The 18062-nt window shown below is 39.5% G+C and overlaps 1 protein-coding gene across 1 annotated transcript in view; it reads right to left on the bottom strand.

Moving 5' to 3' along the window:
- The window catches only part of ACE2 (angiotensin converting enzyme 2), a 405347-nt gene that overhangs the window by 298631 nt on the left and 88654 nt on the right, over positions 1 to 18062 (bottom strand). Inside the window, exon 5 of the mRNA XM_069205018.1 lies at positions 8713 to 8825. Coding sequence (XP_069061119.1) covers positions 8713 to 8825 — 113 coding nt within the window. The remainder of the gene's footprint in view (positions 1 to 8712; positions 8826 to 18062) is intronic.

Raw genomic sequence — 18062 nt, 5'->3', positions numbered from 1 at the left:
ACCTAATTGTCTGGGGTTGCAGGATGTGGGGGTGTTGCTGGGTGCTACAAATGTCCTTCTCTGCCTTTGAAGACCAGTTTGGCAGCCCTCCCCCTTCCTGCCTCACCATCTGCTGAGGGGAGATTCTCTCCCCCAAGCACATTCCTTTGTGTGAAGCCTGGCCACTTCACGCCTCATCAAGGCAGCCTGGCAGAAGCTGCTGCAGGCTGGCCAATCAGAGCACAGCAGCAAAAACAATGCAGAGCTGAAATTGGCAACTTTTTAGGTAAAGTCTAAACTTTTTACCTGGACAAGTTATATTAAATCCAACAACTGGAAGTTGTGGGATTTATTACAACAATCAATTTGATACCAAATTCTTGGTATGTAACATTTAAGGAGACTTTAAAATTTAAAATAAAGTCTGCCCATTCTAGCCTATGAAGGCCATTTACTTCAATGAGGGAAAAACGAATTTGGCTGTTTTTACCTCACCAGGGCTTATAAATCTATTTTTATAAAGTCCCTGCTTATAGTTACATGGCACCCAGCCCTAGGGGCACATAGGGCACACCTTAGGGGTGACTTATATGTAAAAATAAGGTAGTTTAAGACTTTGGAAGTACCTTTAATTCCAAAGTCGAATTTGCATATAACTTTAATTTAAAAGCAGCCAGCAAGGCAGGCTTGCTTTTAAAATGACACTGGGCACCTCAGCAGTGCACCTAGGTGTGCACCACCTATGCTGTGGTCCCTAAACCTACATGCCCTACCATATACTAGGGACTTATAGGTAGGTTAACTTAGCCAATTATAATTAGCCTAATTTGCATATCCATTTTACACAGAGCACAGGCCCTGGGACTGGTTAGCAGTACCCAGGGCACCTTTAAAGTCAGGAAAACACCAGCAAAAAGTGGAAAATGGGGGCAAAAAGTTATGGGGCCTCTGCAATCAGCCCTGTTTTCTCACATCTAGTATTTGAACAAAGGTTTGATGCAAGATGTTTTCCAGGGGCAGAGACCTTGACTCTAGAGCTGGGGATGTAGAAAATAGGTATTCAGTTATTGTTGGCTCCTGCTTGTTGAAGCAGAACTGGAGGAATTTGTAATCCTCCTCTGCAGATGGGAAACCAAATCACTGGCAACAATGGGAAGTACCCCACAGCAATCACGGAAGTCCGAAAATTCTTGCTGTCCCACTTCAATAGAGTCTCTGTCTCTTTGGGTTATAAGAGACATTATAGCAACTAATCCACACTGAATAAAGTGTGTAACAACCTGAACATTTAGATGATGAAAGTGTTTCACAGCAAACTGGAACATAATACGGAATGTGTTTTTTTATACCTGACCACCATATTTATCCTTTCCTACACCTAAGTTGTAAGAATGCAAAACCTGCTATAATGGTTGCAGAACATACATGTAATATGTCACTTCTGGCATAGGGTCCCTTTTTACTCTCTTGGAGTTTTGACAGCTTCTTCTTTTAAAACTACTTAGCCATCAATGTTCAGTGACTAAAGGTCTGCATCCACTTCATGAATAGAAGTCCAACCCCTTTCTTTGAAAATTGAGTTTTGAGGATTTGAACTTAGCTTCTGTTCTCTTTTATGCTCTAAGTAAACTTGATATCTGTAAACTTGTTCATAAAACACCTAATTTTGATCTGTAACGGCTTGCTTATCTGTATTTTGCTATTTCACGTTGAAGATCTAGCAACAGTTGTCACCATAGCGCTAAGTTAAAACGTTGCTTTATTGGTTCTAAGCATAGTTTACAACTTTCGACGAGTTGTATTGTCTGTGGCCCATCCTTATTAGATGTGGGTTGCCTATATTTGTCTTGGTAGCATTTGTTTTTCTTTCTACATAAAAACATTCTTCCACTAATCGTACATCCCTCAAAATATCTTGACAAAGTGCTACACCCCGCTCAATGCTAATCTTTATCCCAATGGCACTCTTATACATACAGACAAAATCTACTACCATTCCAGCAAGCCCACTGTTTCTCCCCCTCCCAGCTGTAACCCCCCAATACTCAGAGACCTGTATATACTTAGAGAAACAGCTTTCATTATGCACAAAATGTATGGGTTTCCTATGTGGTATAAGTGCATTGTTATGCACACAGCTCGGTTCAACCATTGTGTGAGATTATTTGGGCTTTCAAGAGTGTTATGGACTGGTTCTCAAACAACTAACATGTAGAAATGGAATTCTTTAGCCCCACATAGGAGATCCACAGATAACTATCTTATCTTCAGAAGACTACTCAAGTGTTGGCTCTTTCTTACACAACCACCATACTCAGACAGCAATGTACTGCATATCTCTGTATGTATGTATGTAAACATGTATAATTTGATCATATGTACATACTTAGATGTGTATTTCTTTGAACAAATATGTATAATAGCTATTTTGTTTGTCTTAAACTATATACATACTCTTTAGGCCTGCTTATCAAATGTATATATTACTTACTTTTAAATATATATACATATATATGTATATATATTGTATAAAATCTCCATAAACTCCCATCCTTGGCACAGTAACCCTTCACAAGCCACATAGAAGTCACAGATGATGGCTGCACACTCTGGTTCATTCAACACTTTTATTCACTTGTGTGCAAAAAGACTTTCATTTCCATGTCATGGCGACACATTGCAGCTGTAGCCTTCCACTGGCCATAAAAACAGACAAAGTGCAAGTGCTATTTAAAAGTAGAGGCACACCGTCCCTCCCATTCTGCTTAAAGGGAACACATCTCGTTTTGCAAAGAACACAACATCTTATTCAGCCTCCAAAGCTGACCTTATATTTCAAAACACTTTGCCTCAACCTCTGTTATTCCAGTTTCAATACTGCTGGATTGTCTAGGGAGACAAAGTAGCACAGATCTAAAATATACAAAATTAATCTTATTCCCGTAACAGTACGAGTTGTAGAAAATGAAGACTTCAAAAACATTGAAATTTGAAAAAACGCAAAGAACAATAAGAATTTTGAGGTTACTTTATAACCGCATACCTGCATTTCTGATATGAAAATGTTTTGTATAACTCTTTTTCCTTGTGTATATTCTTTCTCTCAAATATGTTTGCCCCGTGTTTATACATTTCCGCAATCATATACATATCTACATTCATCATTTTGAGAGATTCTTGATCTACTCCTGTGTCAGTTCAAATCATCTATCAGAGCAAAAAGGTTAAATCCTAAAATGTCCTATGCTTGATTTGATTTGCAAAAAGTAATCAACATCCTACTAATCAATAAAGTGTCCTCTGCTTATTTCAGTATACAAATTGTTCCCTTTTGTCAAAAGACATGAATCAAATCCCTATAAGTTAAATTATTCTATTATTGCAAAAACGTTATATCCTGAAATGTATATATAATATATATATGTATATACATATATATATATATATATATATATATATAAATATATATATATGTAGATACATATATAAATATATCTATCTATCTATATATACATATATATATATATATTTATATATATATATATATAAATATTCATATATTTAATTTTAGATGCTTAACATGTTCATAGGTCATTTCATAGTTTCAATATGTATTGTTTTGATTAGAAGCTTCTTAGTCTCACTTTTGAAATATTGAGGAAACATGACAAAATAATTTTATAAAAAGTACACAAATAAATTACCTTCAAATGCTGCAACACATGAAAGTCTGTGTTTATACAATACAACTTACATCTCAATATATTATCTTCCTTATACATGCATTCCTTTTCTCTGTAATCATTTATCTGTATATTTATTACCTTAACCCTACTGTACAAGAAAAAAAAATGACTCGCTCCTATGCACTACTCTGTCCCACCCTGAACCTCTCTCAATCTATCCTCTATCTCCACTCTCTCACTCATCCCAAACCACATTCTACTACTATGATCTTCAAAATAACCCTTCCTAGTCTCTTACCTCCTCTATCATTCCTGGTGCACCCTAATCTCTGTTTACTACTATGATCTCCCAAACAGCCCCACTAAACTTTCCCTCATGTATCTCTCCTTTGACTCATCCCAATCCTCATTTTACTACTAGGGTCTCCCTAATCCATTTCTACAGACTCTTCCGTCCTTCACCTCTCCTTTACTCATCTCAAACCTCACCCTAATTCTATGATCTCCCAATGAACACTTTCTGGATTCTTCCCTCTTCTTTCCCTCCATTATTCTGTTCAATTCAACTAACAGGCTCACATGTCCACCGCTCAAATGGAGTCATATTTCCCTATACTAAAACTAATACTATACTTATATTTCTCTATGCTGAGTCACCATTAATCCTTTTGGGTTCTGGAGTGTGCTAATCGCCGAAAAGCGTTACGATGGCTCGTCAAGGGTAGTAAGTGCTATATAAATACAATTACAATTACAGTTGCAATATTGCAATCCCAATTTTATACTATGGGAGAGAGAGGCCTTTCAGTAGTGAAAAATGAAGAGTTTTTCACTACCTGCACATGTAAAACTTAAAAGTACATGTCTGACTTTTTAAATACAGTGCTCCCTGCCCTTGGGGCTGTCCAGGGCCTACTTTAGGGATGACTTATATGTATCAAAAAGGAAGGTTTGGGCCTGGAAAGAGGGCTAACTTGCCAGGCCAACATCGCAATTTAAAACTGCACACAAACCCTTTAATGGCAGGGTTTGTACTATGTTTGAAGGGCTACTGCCGTTGGTGGCACAATCAGTGCTGCAGGCCCACCGGTAGTATTTAAGTTACAGGACCTGGGCACAGCTAGTGCACTTTACTAGAGACGTGTAAATAAATTATATATGTCAGTTGTGGATGAACCAATGTTACTATGTTTTAAGAAGGGGACACATGCACTTTATCACTGGTTAGCAGTGGTAAAGTGTTCAGAGTTCTAAAGCCAACACATATGAATTCAGCAAAAAGGAAAGGAGAAAAACTAAAAAGTTAGGGGATGAACCTGCAGAAAGGGCCTGGTCCAACATTTATGATTACATCTAACTCTGTCCTCTACTAGAAAGGTAGATGGTAAACTCAAAATAGAGCATGCAAGACTTAGGGTCTGATTTAGAGTTTGGCAGATGGGATATTCTGTTACAAACTCATTAAGATATCCTTTCCACATTATTACAAGTACATTATATCCTATGGCACTTGTAATGTGATGGATGGGATAGCCGTCATGTTTGTGATAGAGCATCCAATCCTATAAAACCAAAATAAGGCACCTGGTATGACTCTAAGAACAGGGATATCTGTAGGTTGTACTTTCCAATCTCTACTGGAGGATTATCAAGCTTTCTCAAAGGCACATTAATTTGTGGAGTACTGTGGAAAACATATCTTGCTGTGCTTTCCCCAGATGAAGTGGAGCATTATCTCTGCTTTTGATGCCAAGTCTCCTATTAAGAAAAAATTGGGGGGGCATTTAGAAAATGAAGGGTGGTTTGCTGGTACAGCAGGTCAGTAGAGGCTATGGGGCAGTGCGTAATTTGAACTGGCAGTTTCTGGTACTCAGCACTGGCACCTAATTGTCAACAACGGCAATTGTGGCAGTCTGTCACATGGTGGGGCTGTTTGTCTAATTCACAGATGAGCACAAGAAAAGTTGTTTTTTAATTGAATACTTTGGGGGCCTGAAATAGTCCAAAGTGTCAAACTTATTAGTTTATTAGTCAGGTTGGTACTGCCATTGGCCGCTCCAGCAGGGGAGGTGGGTGATGCAAGCTGCAGTGACCACCTGACAAAGGTCCTGGCACTTTTTTAAAAACAAATTAAGCATACTTTTGGGGTCTGCTCACTTGGCAGTGGACTGTCTACCATAGTCAGAGATCCCTATCTATCTCTAACCCTTGAGGAGTTGCACTAAAGGCAGAAAACTCTAGCACATTGCAGAGCATTACAACAAGTAAGGGTGCTGCGCTACGTTATACGAACAGGAGAAAGTAGAACAGAATTATATCTACTAAGATGTGGTGCTGTTCAGCTCTCTCCCTGTGTTGGTGCACATCATGCTGTCATGCACCTATGGAGAAAGCCTTTTACCATAGTGCAAGGCTGTATGTGTTGTGGAACGCATATTGTTATGTACAAGATAAGATACCTTTCTGTTAAGAAAACTATGCATAAATGTGTTCTTTCTTTTTGTACTATAGAATTCAGCACACATGCAAAGAGGGCAAACAAGAAGAAATGAAAAAATGTCTCCATGTTATGCCTTCATCAAGGAGGTGCAGGATTTTGGTGCAAATCCAGGTCTTCAATTCTTTGTAGATAGCGATTTATGTGAAAACCCACTGGTGGTTGAAATGAAACGTCCATCTACAATGCATAGACAACTTTCTGAAGAAAAGTAATGCAAGGCAGCGCATTCTGCAGGTTTGTGTTACTCTTGGTTATAATCCTATGCAAATTGCGATTTGCCTTGGACTGTAAATACCAGTGAAAGACTTTGCATTTGGTTTGTGTTAAAAATAGTCAAAAAAATCCGACACAAAGTCTGGAAGAGCAGCTGCCACCTCTTGCCAGAAGCCCTGAAACCACAAAGCTCTATATGACCTTAGAGTCCCAAAGCTTCTGAAATTTGGCAAAAAAATGATAAGAAAAAATCCTGATATAGCATCCTCCATAAATTATTTAATAATTACACACGCAGGCACACACACATATTCACATATTGTAGATGTGGTGACAGTTATGGATAGGTCACAGTTTACACTGAAAAGGCATTCTTTGTTTTCTGAAAAACGTTGTCATCGTTTCAAAAATCTGCAAGAAACTTTAAAAAAGCTATTGCAGTTACTTTGGTTTCTTTATGGCTATTTTTTTTAGATCCTTAAAGTGGGGTCCTAAAACCAGACTAGGTGGTAAGGAGGTGGGTCCCAAAAGTGACATTTCACATTTTAACTTCCATAAAATCCTTTGCTCCTTGATACAGAAAATGTGGACGAATGGAATCACATAAAACTTGACATGTAAATAAAATTTTGCGCAAGGTGCGGCTTTGCCTGGGTTGGTGTATATCCATTTAGTAGTTTTTGAGAAACTAATGTTATAACATGTTGAATGGACTTGAAAGTATTACAAAGATATCAATAGTTAGGCCATTAGACTGCAAATCGGTCTTCAGCAAAGGTTTGAGGACAGTTTACAAACCCAAATAAAAAAGAATAAATACATATATCTATTTGGCTGTTGTCACTATTTGTTTTTCTGGGTTCTTTCTTGGGGATACCACACATATTAAAAAAATCTGTTGAGTACATGGACTCAAATTTGAGTCCACAGACCTGGCACACCTGCCAATGAGGGCAGGGCTTCCTGGAAGTCTGTAAACTTTTGGTTGAGTTTGCGCACTTTCGGTCAATTTAGAGAACATTCTGACCTTTTCATTGGCTGTAAGTTCGTACATCCTTTGACAAAATCAAAAGTGCCTGCTGTTAAAAAAAAAAAAGGCCTAGTTTTAGAACAGTGATTTCTCTCTGCTTCCTTGAGGAGTGACTGTAGCACCTCACACCACTTTGATAGATTTTAGGTTTTTATTGGAAGGGATGAAAAGGTGGCTGCAAAACCAGGCCCATCTGGAGATCAACTACAACCACGGAATCGCAGCAGACAACAGGTCAACATGCAAAATGCAAATAACAAATCTGTCAAACATGCGGTCTAACGGAGACATAGAAGTTGAAAAGCCAACTTGATACATATGTTTAAATGTAGGAAAGAGTATTGTTGACAAAAATAACTCCTGACATATATATTGGGGGCTAACTATAAGTCACAGAATATCTAATATTACCTTCACTGGAGCATATTTTTGTACATTTTCTTTAGGATGTAATGGTTTTGTCAGGCAATAATTAATACACCTAACAACATCTCTTGACATAATTCGCCCCACTGAGAAATTCTTTTTCATGATAATCAAACTGTTTATGACTAGACAGGATTGAAACCACCATTCTTTCTCTCCTCCCCTCGTACTAGGATTCAGAGTCAGACTGTGTTTGGAAGCAGTAAATTCCACAGGTTGTTGTTTACAACTGGCCCTAGCGATAGCAAAAATATTTTTCTGGAACTGAAAATCACCTGGTCTTGAAAAAGAGGAAACTGGATAACAGAAATACTAAAACTAGTGTTTAATGAAAGCATCCTGTTATAACATGAGATAACCCATTAACCTTCACCAAAGACTTGTAGCTTCGAAGATTTGTGCGCTTGATTGACTACCCTTATTTTGTAACATTGCTAACCTGATTCAAGAAGAAACTCATTTTGGCTTCTAGTAGATTTCGTTACATTTTTGTGAATTTTATTTTTAATAAATACAATTTCTTAACTACATTCACAGTATTATAATGTAACTTTATTTACCAACAAATTCTAATGATGACTAATCTACGGAAAGCATCTGAGATTTCCAGATCGTTACCTGATGCAATCTAGATTATTTATTTTCCTGAGAAATGTATTGTAACCCACTTGTATTGTTCTAAGTAAGAAGCTTGGTGCCAAAGGAACACAAACAGCAGAACAATTCCAGGGTTCGACCTACTAAATAAAGCAAGGGCATTTATGTGCATGTAAACAAAGTACTTGGAAGATTGATCCCACCTCACAGCTGGCTGCCCAACAGCTGCATATTACAGTCAAATAACGCACAGACAAATAAATGGTATTATTGCTGTGTACCTCTTTAAATGTCCGTTCCACGTCTCTCTTTAAGTCATCGCGACTATATGCATATTCTTGGGAGCCATGCGTTTGATAGTTGCTCCTCCAATAGTCTCCGTAGTCTGCATAATCTGTAAAAATAACGAATTTTAGAAACTTCACATTACAAATAGAAACCTATTGGAAACTGATTTCCACAAACACAGTCGAACAATGAGATGCAGAAAACAAAAAAAAGTACCACTCAGGACTTGAAAGAAGAAAACGTACTCAGTGAATCCACAAATGGGGTTAGGAGGAGGACAGCAGGTTAGAACGTCACGAGAGAAAATGGGAAGGGTTTCTCCTTGTCTATGATCTACCATTGCACATGCACATGAACATACACATGCACTACTTCACCTCCAACGAAATTGACAAGTAAACGTGTGATAGTAAAGCCATTCTAGCTTACTTTATTGGTCCCAAATAGACTGCATTTCAAAATGGCTGACAGGGTTTAGATCACAGCTGCAGTCACCTTTGACTATCCAGACCATCTCTGGATATAATGGGACATATTTACAAGCCCCTAGTGCCGCCGCCTTGGACCTCTCTGTGCTTTGCTGGACTAGCGCCAACATTTTAGGTGCTAGTCCAGCAAAGCGCCACAATAGCATCAAAAACATTGACGCTATTGTGCTAATGTGTGCCATGGTGTGCTGTATTGTAATTACAGAGCTACCGTGATGTCGTTAGGGGGGCGCAGGCTGATGCAAGGAAACTGGCACATTGGAGCCGATGCAACAGTTTCATGTAAATATTCCCCAATATATCTACGATGGCGCAGGTGGTTAAAACACTTACCAGAGAGAATTGTGTGCAACATTTGGTTACATGTTTAAATCATCATAAACTAGCTTAGATGTTTAATGCTCTTGCTGATGTGCATTGCTTGAATCCTGCAGGACAGTGGGTTATTGTAAAGATCCTTGCACAGCATACTGGAGAAAGGGTCCAATCCTGTTAAATTATCTCAGGAGGTATGCGCTCACTGCAAACATCGCCATGTAGATGGCAAGACATGCATTTATATCCTTGCAGGATTTAGCAAAATCTTTCTTTCTTTTACTATTGATATAATGTATTCTTTTGAGTTGAGTAGCAATAAACACTTATGAATATGTACAGTCTGCATTATGTTCAGTGGTGAAGTTTGAGAACGCAAACTAATGTCTTGGTGTATCGCTTTGCGGACTTGTATAGTGACATGCATAGTGCATCTTTGTTTCCCCTGAAGGGATGTTGGGTCACAGACATGCAGTTTTCTATCCACCTAGTCTCCCTTTCACCTAACGCTTTAGTTCCCATTCAAGACACAACGTGGGCTAAAGGTATTACCTGATTTCCTGTAAGTGAGGCATCTGGAGCAGGGCTCTGTTTCAGGGAAGAAGTGCCTCTAATCCCTCCAGTGTTTTGCAGGCTGGCGCTCTGTCCAATGAAGCACACATTGAATGTGCAAGGACACTGCCTGCTGTGTACCAATGCCACACTGCACAGGGACAATCTAGTGGATTCACTAGAGCCTAATCATAACCCAATTCCGTCTCGCTAATAGCTTTTTAGAACCAGAATCCAGGTGGTTCCCTAAGTACGATAGCTCTGTTAGCAGACATTTTTTTAATCTGAGATTAAACAATTTCAATGATGGAAGATTTATAGGACAATGGCTCCCCTAAACGTTTAGGAAAATTTGAATGGGCAGTTTTTGCTCATCCTGTCCTGATCTTCGCTAAAATGTGGCTTTATTTCACTTGGCATGTGTTTTGTGGCACAGGAAAGGGGTCATTTTAAGAGCAAGTAAGTTCACCATGTCCTACTCAACAGCTGGTACCAAGTATGCATCGCAATAAATCGTTTTCATTCTCTTCCAATTGCAGCAGCAGACTCCAAAACTGTAGATGCTGTGATGTACAGATGAATCTCACAGCCACAGCCCATTTCAAGTGAGGTGCAGTTAAAAATAAAATACGAAGTGTGGCTCAGGCTCCTATCATTTATTTATATTGGTAGTGCTGTTTGATGAACCTGCTTCATATGTGACTGGCATTTATGTAACTGGCATTTAGCAAATTACTCCCAGTGCAGGTAGTTAAGGTTTCACGTCAAGTCAATGGGGGGTCAAAGTTGAAGTGGCAAGGTCAAAACATGTTTGAATTAAAAATCACTTTGGCCCTATTTGTTTGATAGGCATAAAAAGGGACACAACATGCTAGGACTACTATTGGTTTTCTCAGTTGCAGGCAGGATTATACGGGCTGTTCAGATTTAAAGGAGATTGAAGAAGCATTAATTTCCTAATATATTTGGAAATTTGGTAGACGTTTAGAAAGTATAACCTTCTGCTGGGTGTGTCAGAATTTGAGCAGATCACTCAAAAGAATAGCAAAGATAAATCCAGGCATTAAAAGTTTTATTCATTTAAAAATTTACCATTTTTTGATAATCTGCCTGATATGTGGCAGAAAGACAACAAATTAAGCCTCGTGCAAAGCCCGGCAATACCTGCAGCCAATCCCCTTTTCCCTGTGGCCGGGTGGCAGAAGGCTGTGAGCAGCATGGAATGAGTATTTAGTAGGTTAATCACTATATCATTAAAAATATGAAATTCACTGAAAAATAGAAATGATATGTTAGTTATGGTTTAGTAAACACAAAACCAACTTACCCTGGAATTCGCTAGCTATCTTGGGTTACAGGATGTCTGTTAGTTAATGGATTTTCTTCACTCCCACCAACTACTAGTTATCGAACTTCCAGAGAAATTTGAATTATTAGAAGGGCCAGCATGCCATCATGGAAGGAAAGCTCAAATGAATCTGAGCCACTGGCTACCACTAGGCCCACCTTCCAGACCATTGCGCTTCATCCACTGGTCCATTTTAGACAGGGACCAGCCACATGCAAATCAATTCTGGTTCTGCTCCAATAGGAACAGTCCAGCCTGAACTATCAGACCAGATCCCCTCCAGACAGGAATTCAAGCACCTCCGGATCATTTTCACTCCAGTCAAGCCTTGTCATGAGTTATATATAAGACCTGCTGCACAGTGAGCCTAGAGCCTACGATGTGGCATTCCTGTTACATTGAGGGCACCTACTGCAGCAAACAACAAAATGATGGAAGGAAACGTAGGATTAATCTCAGCCACCTGCGAAAACTTCGGGCTGCTTTCCAGAGCATCATCTTTCAACCATTAAGCATTCTAAACAGAATCCAACCATTTGCAAATCAATTTTGGTCCTGCATAATATGAACAGTCCACCATGAAGTGACAATCCATACCATTTTTTATTTTACCTTATTTAATTTAATCTTTCTCCTTTTATAATGTTCTTACTGTCCAGGCTATTGCCTAATGAATGAATTTACAAAGTATTCAAATGTTTGTACTAATGAGGAAAAAGTATTATTTGGCCCCCTGGTTAAATTCCAAAATGTTTGAATATTTCTGAAAAGATTACCTTTGGGCACCACATTTACGTAAATTCATTGATAAGGAAACACAATGCGTTGCTCTAACTTCTACTTAGAAAGGAAAACCCAACTCTTTTTCAATCCCTCATCCCCTCCGAAAATTATGCCAACAGTTTTCTCTCACACTCCTAAAACTAAGCCCAACAGATGGTAAATCCAGAATTTAGAAAAATAGCGATACGAAGTAAATTCACTAACGCCTTAATAATTATAAAGCAACCACAATGGAGACCTCTTGCAGTCAGGATTGGCAAGTTATTCTCTAAAAAGAGGTAGAGGTCAGTTGCAAATGAGTTCACACAAAGCCACACATCTGAACTCCGCTCTAGTAGCAGCACGTGCAGAAGTGTGTGGACTACTGCAATGTTCTGTTGATTCTGATGAATTTGTAGAGAACAAAATAGAATTGAAATGTTTTTCTGTGAAGTCAGTTTTTGATGTTTACATCTATGAGGTTAGGGGATAAAGTCTAAAACAGCAAATTAGCTACTTTCCTGTCAGCATGATACAGGGGGTCTACGTTCAACCACAATAGCATACAATACCCAAAAATCAATAAGGCCTTGATTTACATTTCATGTAACACAGCAGAGCAAGTGAAGTTGTGGTGCTGCATTGCACGAAAGCGAGAGAGCAGAATTGCCATATTTTCAGGAAATTAGGGACTTCTGCTGTGTCCCTGCACTGTTACACTTTGGGCTGCCTAGCAACAACACAAGCACCCTTGCGATATAGTGCGAGAGTGCCTGTGTTATGCTCAGGATAGTTTTTGTGCAGGAAGGTGATTTTTGCTGCGCAAAAAGTCTCCTCGGAAGCTTTCTTCTTTTGAATTCAGAATCCTCCACTCATGCAAAGAGGAAATGTCAAGGACAAATAAAGCTATTTTGCCTTGTTATATCAGCCTCAGGCAGGCACACCTGTTTTGTGCAACTAATGTCTACATCTATTTGTAAATATGAGCGGAAAATCCATGGTTGAGTGCACATGAATGCTCATGCACCACCCGTGGAATCTCTGTCTTATCTTTATTTTAACAAAGCAAACTGGCACCTGCTTTGCTTTGTAAACACCAAAATTGATTTTTTCGTTTGGTCTGCTTCAGTGACTCAAACCTGATGCAAAATGTTTGAAAATCTGGGCCTACCTGTATGCCAGTAAATAAATATGTGAGCTGACCACTGGAGAGTGAAAGCTCTCACAGGGACCAAATGTTCTATAACAGCTGACCTCGATAAAGTGTGCTTGATTCCATTGAGTTATCCAAAGTAGTAAACCTTCTTGTTAGTTGAGGAAGGCATATCCATAACCGGCTATGGACAGGCCGTTTGTTAGGAAATGCTCCTCAACAGGACCCTAATGAAATTTCTTAACATGGCAAGAACAGCAGAAACAATGATCAAACCAGTAGAGGTAGTTCTGCTAAATGGCAGCATCCAGAGTGCTGCCAATGTACATCACATTACCCCTACAGCACACTTCAGAAGAGTCATTGTATTCCGATTTTGCCCTAAACTTAACAACATTGCGACCCAAAAGCGGGTCAGAGTTCCCTGGTTGTTCTCTTCGGTAACTTGCTTGCAAAAGTCATGTAGAACTTTGGGGCTACTTTTAAACAGTTGGAAAGACATTGATGCCTACTATCTTTGTGCAGAACGCTTTTATCAATACTGAAAATTAAGGGCTCAAATGCCATGGAGATCTGTTAATAACACATTAACAGGCAGATGAGTCAAAGGATTTTGTGACACAACAATCTGTTCAGATAGGGAGAGATTAGCAGAGACATTTTAAGGCATGAGCAAAGTGGGCAATTGCCCAGAACCCTCACCTTCCAAGGCCCCCCAGAGAAGTAAAATGTATCTTTGTAAGAAATTGGGTTGTTGGTTGACATGGGTGTGAGCTCTGGTCAAGCAGCAACTACAATCCTTGTTAGGGTAAGGCACAAGCAAACCCCAAATTTACCCATGCTCAACACCCTGGTAGCTTGGAACAGAGCAGCCAGACTTAACTTAGAGGCAATGTGTAAAGTATTTGTGCAACAGTTCAAACAGTAACACAGTGAAAACATACCACAAAAGGATCCCACAACAGGGTTAGAAAAAAAGAGTAGTTTTCAATAAATTAAACAATAGCAAAAATGACAAAAGTCCAATTAGTAGAACCAAAGTTATGGAATTTCGAAGTTGTTTTTGTAAAAATAGCACCAAAAACAGAAAACACTATTAGGAATATATGTTTGTACAGGACTGGGACAAAGTCATAGGTTCATTCCAACCACGATGGAGCGCGGGTCAGCTTCAGGGACCCAGTAAGGCCTGCTTACACAGGACCTTGAATTCTGGCTGTGGAACATTACATGGATCTGTGTCAAAGATGCACAAGCGCAGCTGAGGCAATGCATGTGTTCTGAGATGCACAGTCATTGATTCTGAAGAGCGGTGGAGCTGTGACATAGAGGTTCTTTGTCATCGAAGCTGCTGTCCACAACATATGTAAGGATCTGCTCCCGGGAAGCATTATGTAGTGGCCGTTCTGAAGGCGATATGTCAGACCCAAGATGTGGGATGCAGTAGCAATACAAGTGTTTTGCAACTGGTCCAATACATGCAGCAGGGGAGATGTGTCAGTTATACTTGGGGATGTACTGCTCAGCTAAGGAGATGTACCACTCGGCAGAGAGATTGCAATGGTTCTGCTGACATGCACCTTAGGCCCACTTTCAAGGACTGGGGTGGCACCACTTCGAAGGTTAGACCCCAGATTGCAGAGTGCAGGTGCAGGAGCAGGGTGGTTGAAAGTGTGTTATATTCCTGAGATTTCAGCCCAGCCAACAAGCCCTTGGAGTCACTCTGGATTCTGGGTTTAAGAGGTGCAGGTCCAGTCCAACCAGGCCAGAGGGCAGAAGGTCAGCACAACAAAGCAGGAGTCCAGCAGATTGCAGTCCAGCAGAGATGCAGTCCTTCAGCAGCAGAACAATCCTTTTTCCTGGCAGACTATTCACAGGTCCATAAGTATATTGAAGTGGTGGTGTCTGAGGTTCATTTTTTATATCCTGGTGCCCTGGCTCTGGAAGGCAGGAGAAACTTCTAGACAGGGGCTGCTTTGAAGTGCATGAAATTGCCTGCCTCCCATGTCCTGGCTCCAAGCTGGCTGGAGTGACAATACAGGATCATTAGGCTCTTTATGTGTGAACAGGGCACAGCCTATTCAGGTGTAGGTGAGGCAGTGTCCAGCTCTTCCCTCCCATCCTGCCAGTGATGCCCCATTAAATCACACCTCAGCTCCCATTCTGTGTGGCTGTCTAGAAGAAATATACAAAGCCCTACTGCCAACTACACTCAGTCATGTGACCAGAGACAGGCTACAGGCAACAAATGGCTTAGGTATGAAAATGCTAACATTCTAAAAGTGGCATTCTCGGAATTGCAATTTTAAATCTGAGTTCACCATAAGTTAGGATTTAAAATTGTGATTCCAGAGATTCCAAACCTGAAGGCATTATCTCTCCCCATTTGGAAAATACACTTATAAATTATACTAAGGCAACTCCAATGGAATCCTATGGGAAAGATAGGACTTCCAGTAGGGAAAAACAAATTTAGAAGTTTTTCACTACTAGGAAATGTGAAACTTAAAAGTGCATGTCCTACATTTTTAAGTACATTGCACACTACCTTCTGGGCTGTCCAGGATCTATCCAGTGAGTGACATATATATTAAAAAGAAAGGGTTGGGCCTGGCAAAAGCTTTATTTTGCCAGGTCAAAATAGCAGTGTGGAACTGCATACACAGGCTGTGCAATGGCAGGCCTGAGACATATTTAAAAGGCTACTTAAGTGGGCGGCACACTCAGTGCTGCAGGACCAGTAGTAGCATTTAATTTACAGTCCCGGAGCACATATAGTGCACTTTACTACGGACACATAAGTAAATTATACATGCCAACTGGGGATATGCCATTATTACTATATCAGAGAAGAGAGCACAACCACCTTAGCACAGGTTAGCAGTGGTAAAGCGTACATAGTCCTAATACCAGCAAAAATTAGGTCAGAAAAAGTGGAGGAGGAAGGCAAAAAGTTTGGTGGAAGACCACCTTAAGCTGACAGGTCTAACAATCTTCATTTAGATCACGTCTGTTCATTTTCATGTGTCATACTCTCACCTTTCTGCCTACCTCTGCCTCTAAGTCACACTTGCTTTGCCCAGTGGAATCTTAGGAACTTTCAACTTTAATGTGTGAATCCCATTTTTGAAAGTTTTAGCTGTCTTGCGTGCTTCAATTAGCAAAACATGTGCAGTAAAATTATGAATAGGGGGCCCCAGAATAAATCTTAAATGTCTTAAAACAACACTGGCGATAGGTACAAACTATTCAAAGGAGCAAGACAGCCAGGATCTTGCATCAGTTCTAAAGCTGTAACACTTGGGCGATGTGTGGAGTATAGATGTATCAAATCAAAAGGTTAAAAATAGTCCTCTTTGTGTGACTCTCTAATCAGGTAGTTGAAGCACCTACTCAAAAGACCTTCAGCTGAAACTTCTGTCAATGGAAAATCATTTATGCTTTAACTATTAATGTAGATTTACAAGAATAAGTATTACCAACATTTCAAATAGAGCATAAACAAAAAATGCCTTTATTAGGCCATCCAAATAAGCCTTTGGGTAAGTAAATGATATTTCTCTGCACATTTCTAAAGATGGGCTAATGGTAAGCTTTAGCTAACTTGCAGGCACATTGCAAATTAAAGTCTTATATTTGGCTATTGCAGACAGCAGAAGGTTTAACATGGAATTCAGTACAACCCAGGCACAGGACGCTCAGCTATGTGAATCTAATTTTCCCCATCAAAAACACTTTGGTCGCCCAGAAGTTGAGTAAGTAGGCCAACAGAATCTCCGTTGTCTGAATGACCAGGAATTTCTGGGATTTTTGAGCAATTATAGTTATAGTCCAACATTTGAACTAGGTGGTATATCTATATTTTGTTGGTCATATATCTAACACTGACTATTCCTTCACCACTCCAGGCAACCAAAAACTTGGTGGTTTATTCATCTTGCCACCATATTTTGTATTCATAAGAAAGTGTATCCTCATCCGTATACCCCATCTTTCCACTGATGTATAGTGTGGTTGAGTTACATCCAGTTTCCCCCATATGTATCTTTATCCCAATGCACTCTCAGAGTACAAAAGGTGACCTATAGCACCTTACACGAAAACAGGTAAAACATTTAAAAATATATAATATAGATTGATGGCACTGAGCCTTCCCTTGTACAGTTTGAGTGATGGTAAGTAAATGGCTACTTTAGACCCAAACACTATTCATTTTTTTGTGAAACAGGTTCCTGCAGTTTGTGTGGAAAGATATATTAGGGCAATTCACATTCTTTCTAATTGGGTTGTCCATTGCTCTTTGAGCTTCCAATTATATTCTACAGATGTATTGGGACAGTTGATGAGTTATAGTTTTGTAACCCATTTTACTAACTTTTGACATGGACTCTTTGCAGACAAACCCTTTACTGTGGATATGAAACTATCATTTGTAATCACAGTTTGAAAGATCAAATTATCTGGACTTGTGAAAGATATGACAGATGCAGTTTTCAGACAACGAAGGATTGGGCTACTAAAAGTTGTAATCGCTACCATGTTATGAAAGTCACAAGTCTCTAAGAGAACATTTGGAAGAACCATTAGATGTATTTCGTATTTAAGCCATATTTCTCGGATCCCTGGACAACAGGATACTTCAGAGGCTGACGCTCTGCCTTCTCTGTTAACATCTTTTGTAGTTGAACATGGATACCCTTTCTGGTACATGTGAAAGTGGTTCTG

This window comes from Pleurodeles waltl, chromosome 8 (assembly GCF_031143425.1).
Source record: "Pleurodeles waltl isolate 20211129_DDA chromosome 8, aPleWal1.hap1.20221129, whole genome shotgun sequence".
Lineage (NCBI taxonomy): Eukaryota > Metazoa > Chordata > Amphibia > Caudata > Salamandridae > Pleurodeles > Pleurodeles waltl.
The sequence above is the reverse complement of the archived record's forward strand: the minus strand, read 5'-3'. Positions and strand labels throughout refer to the sequence as shown.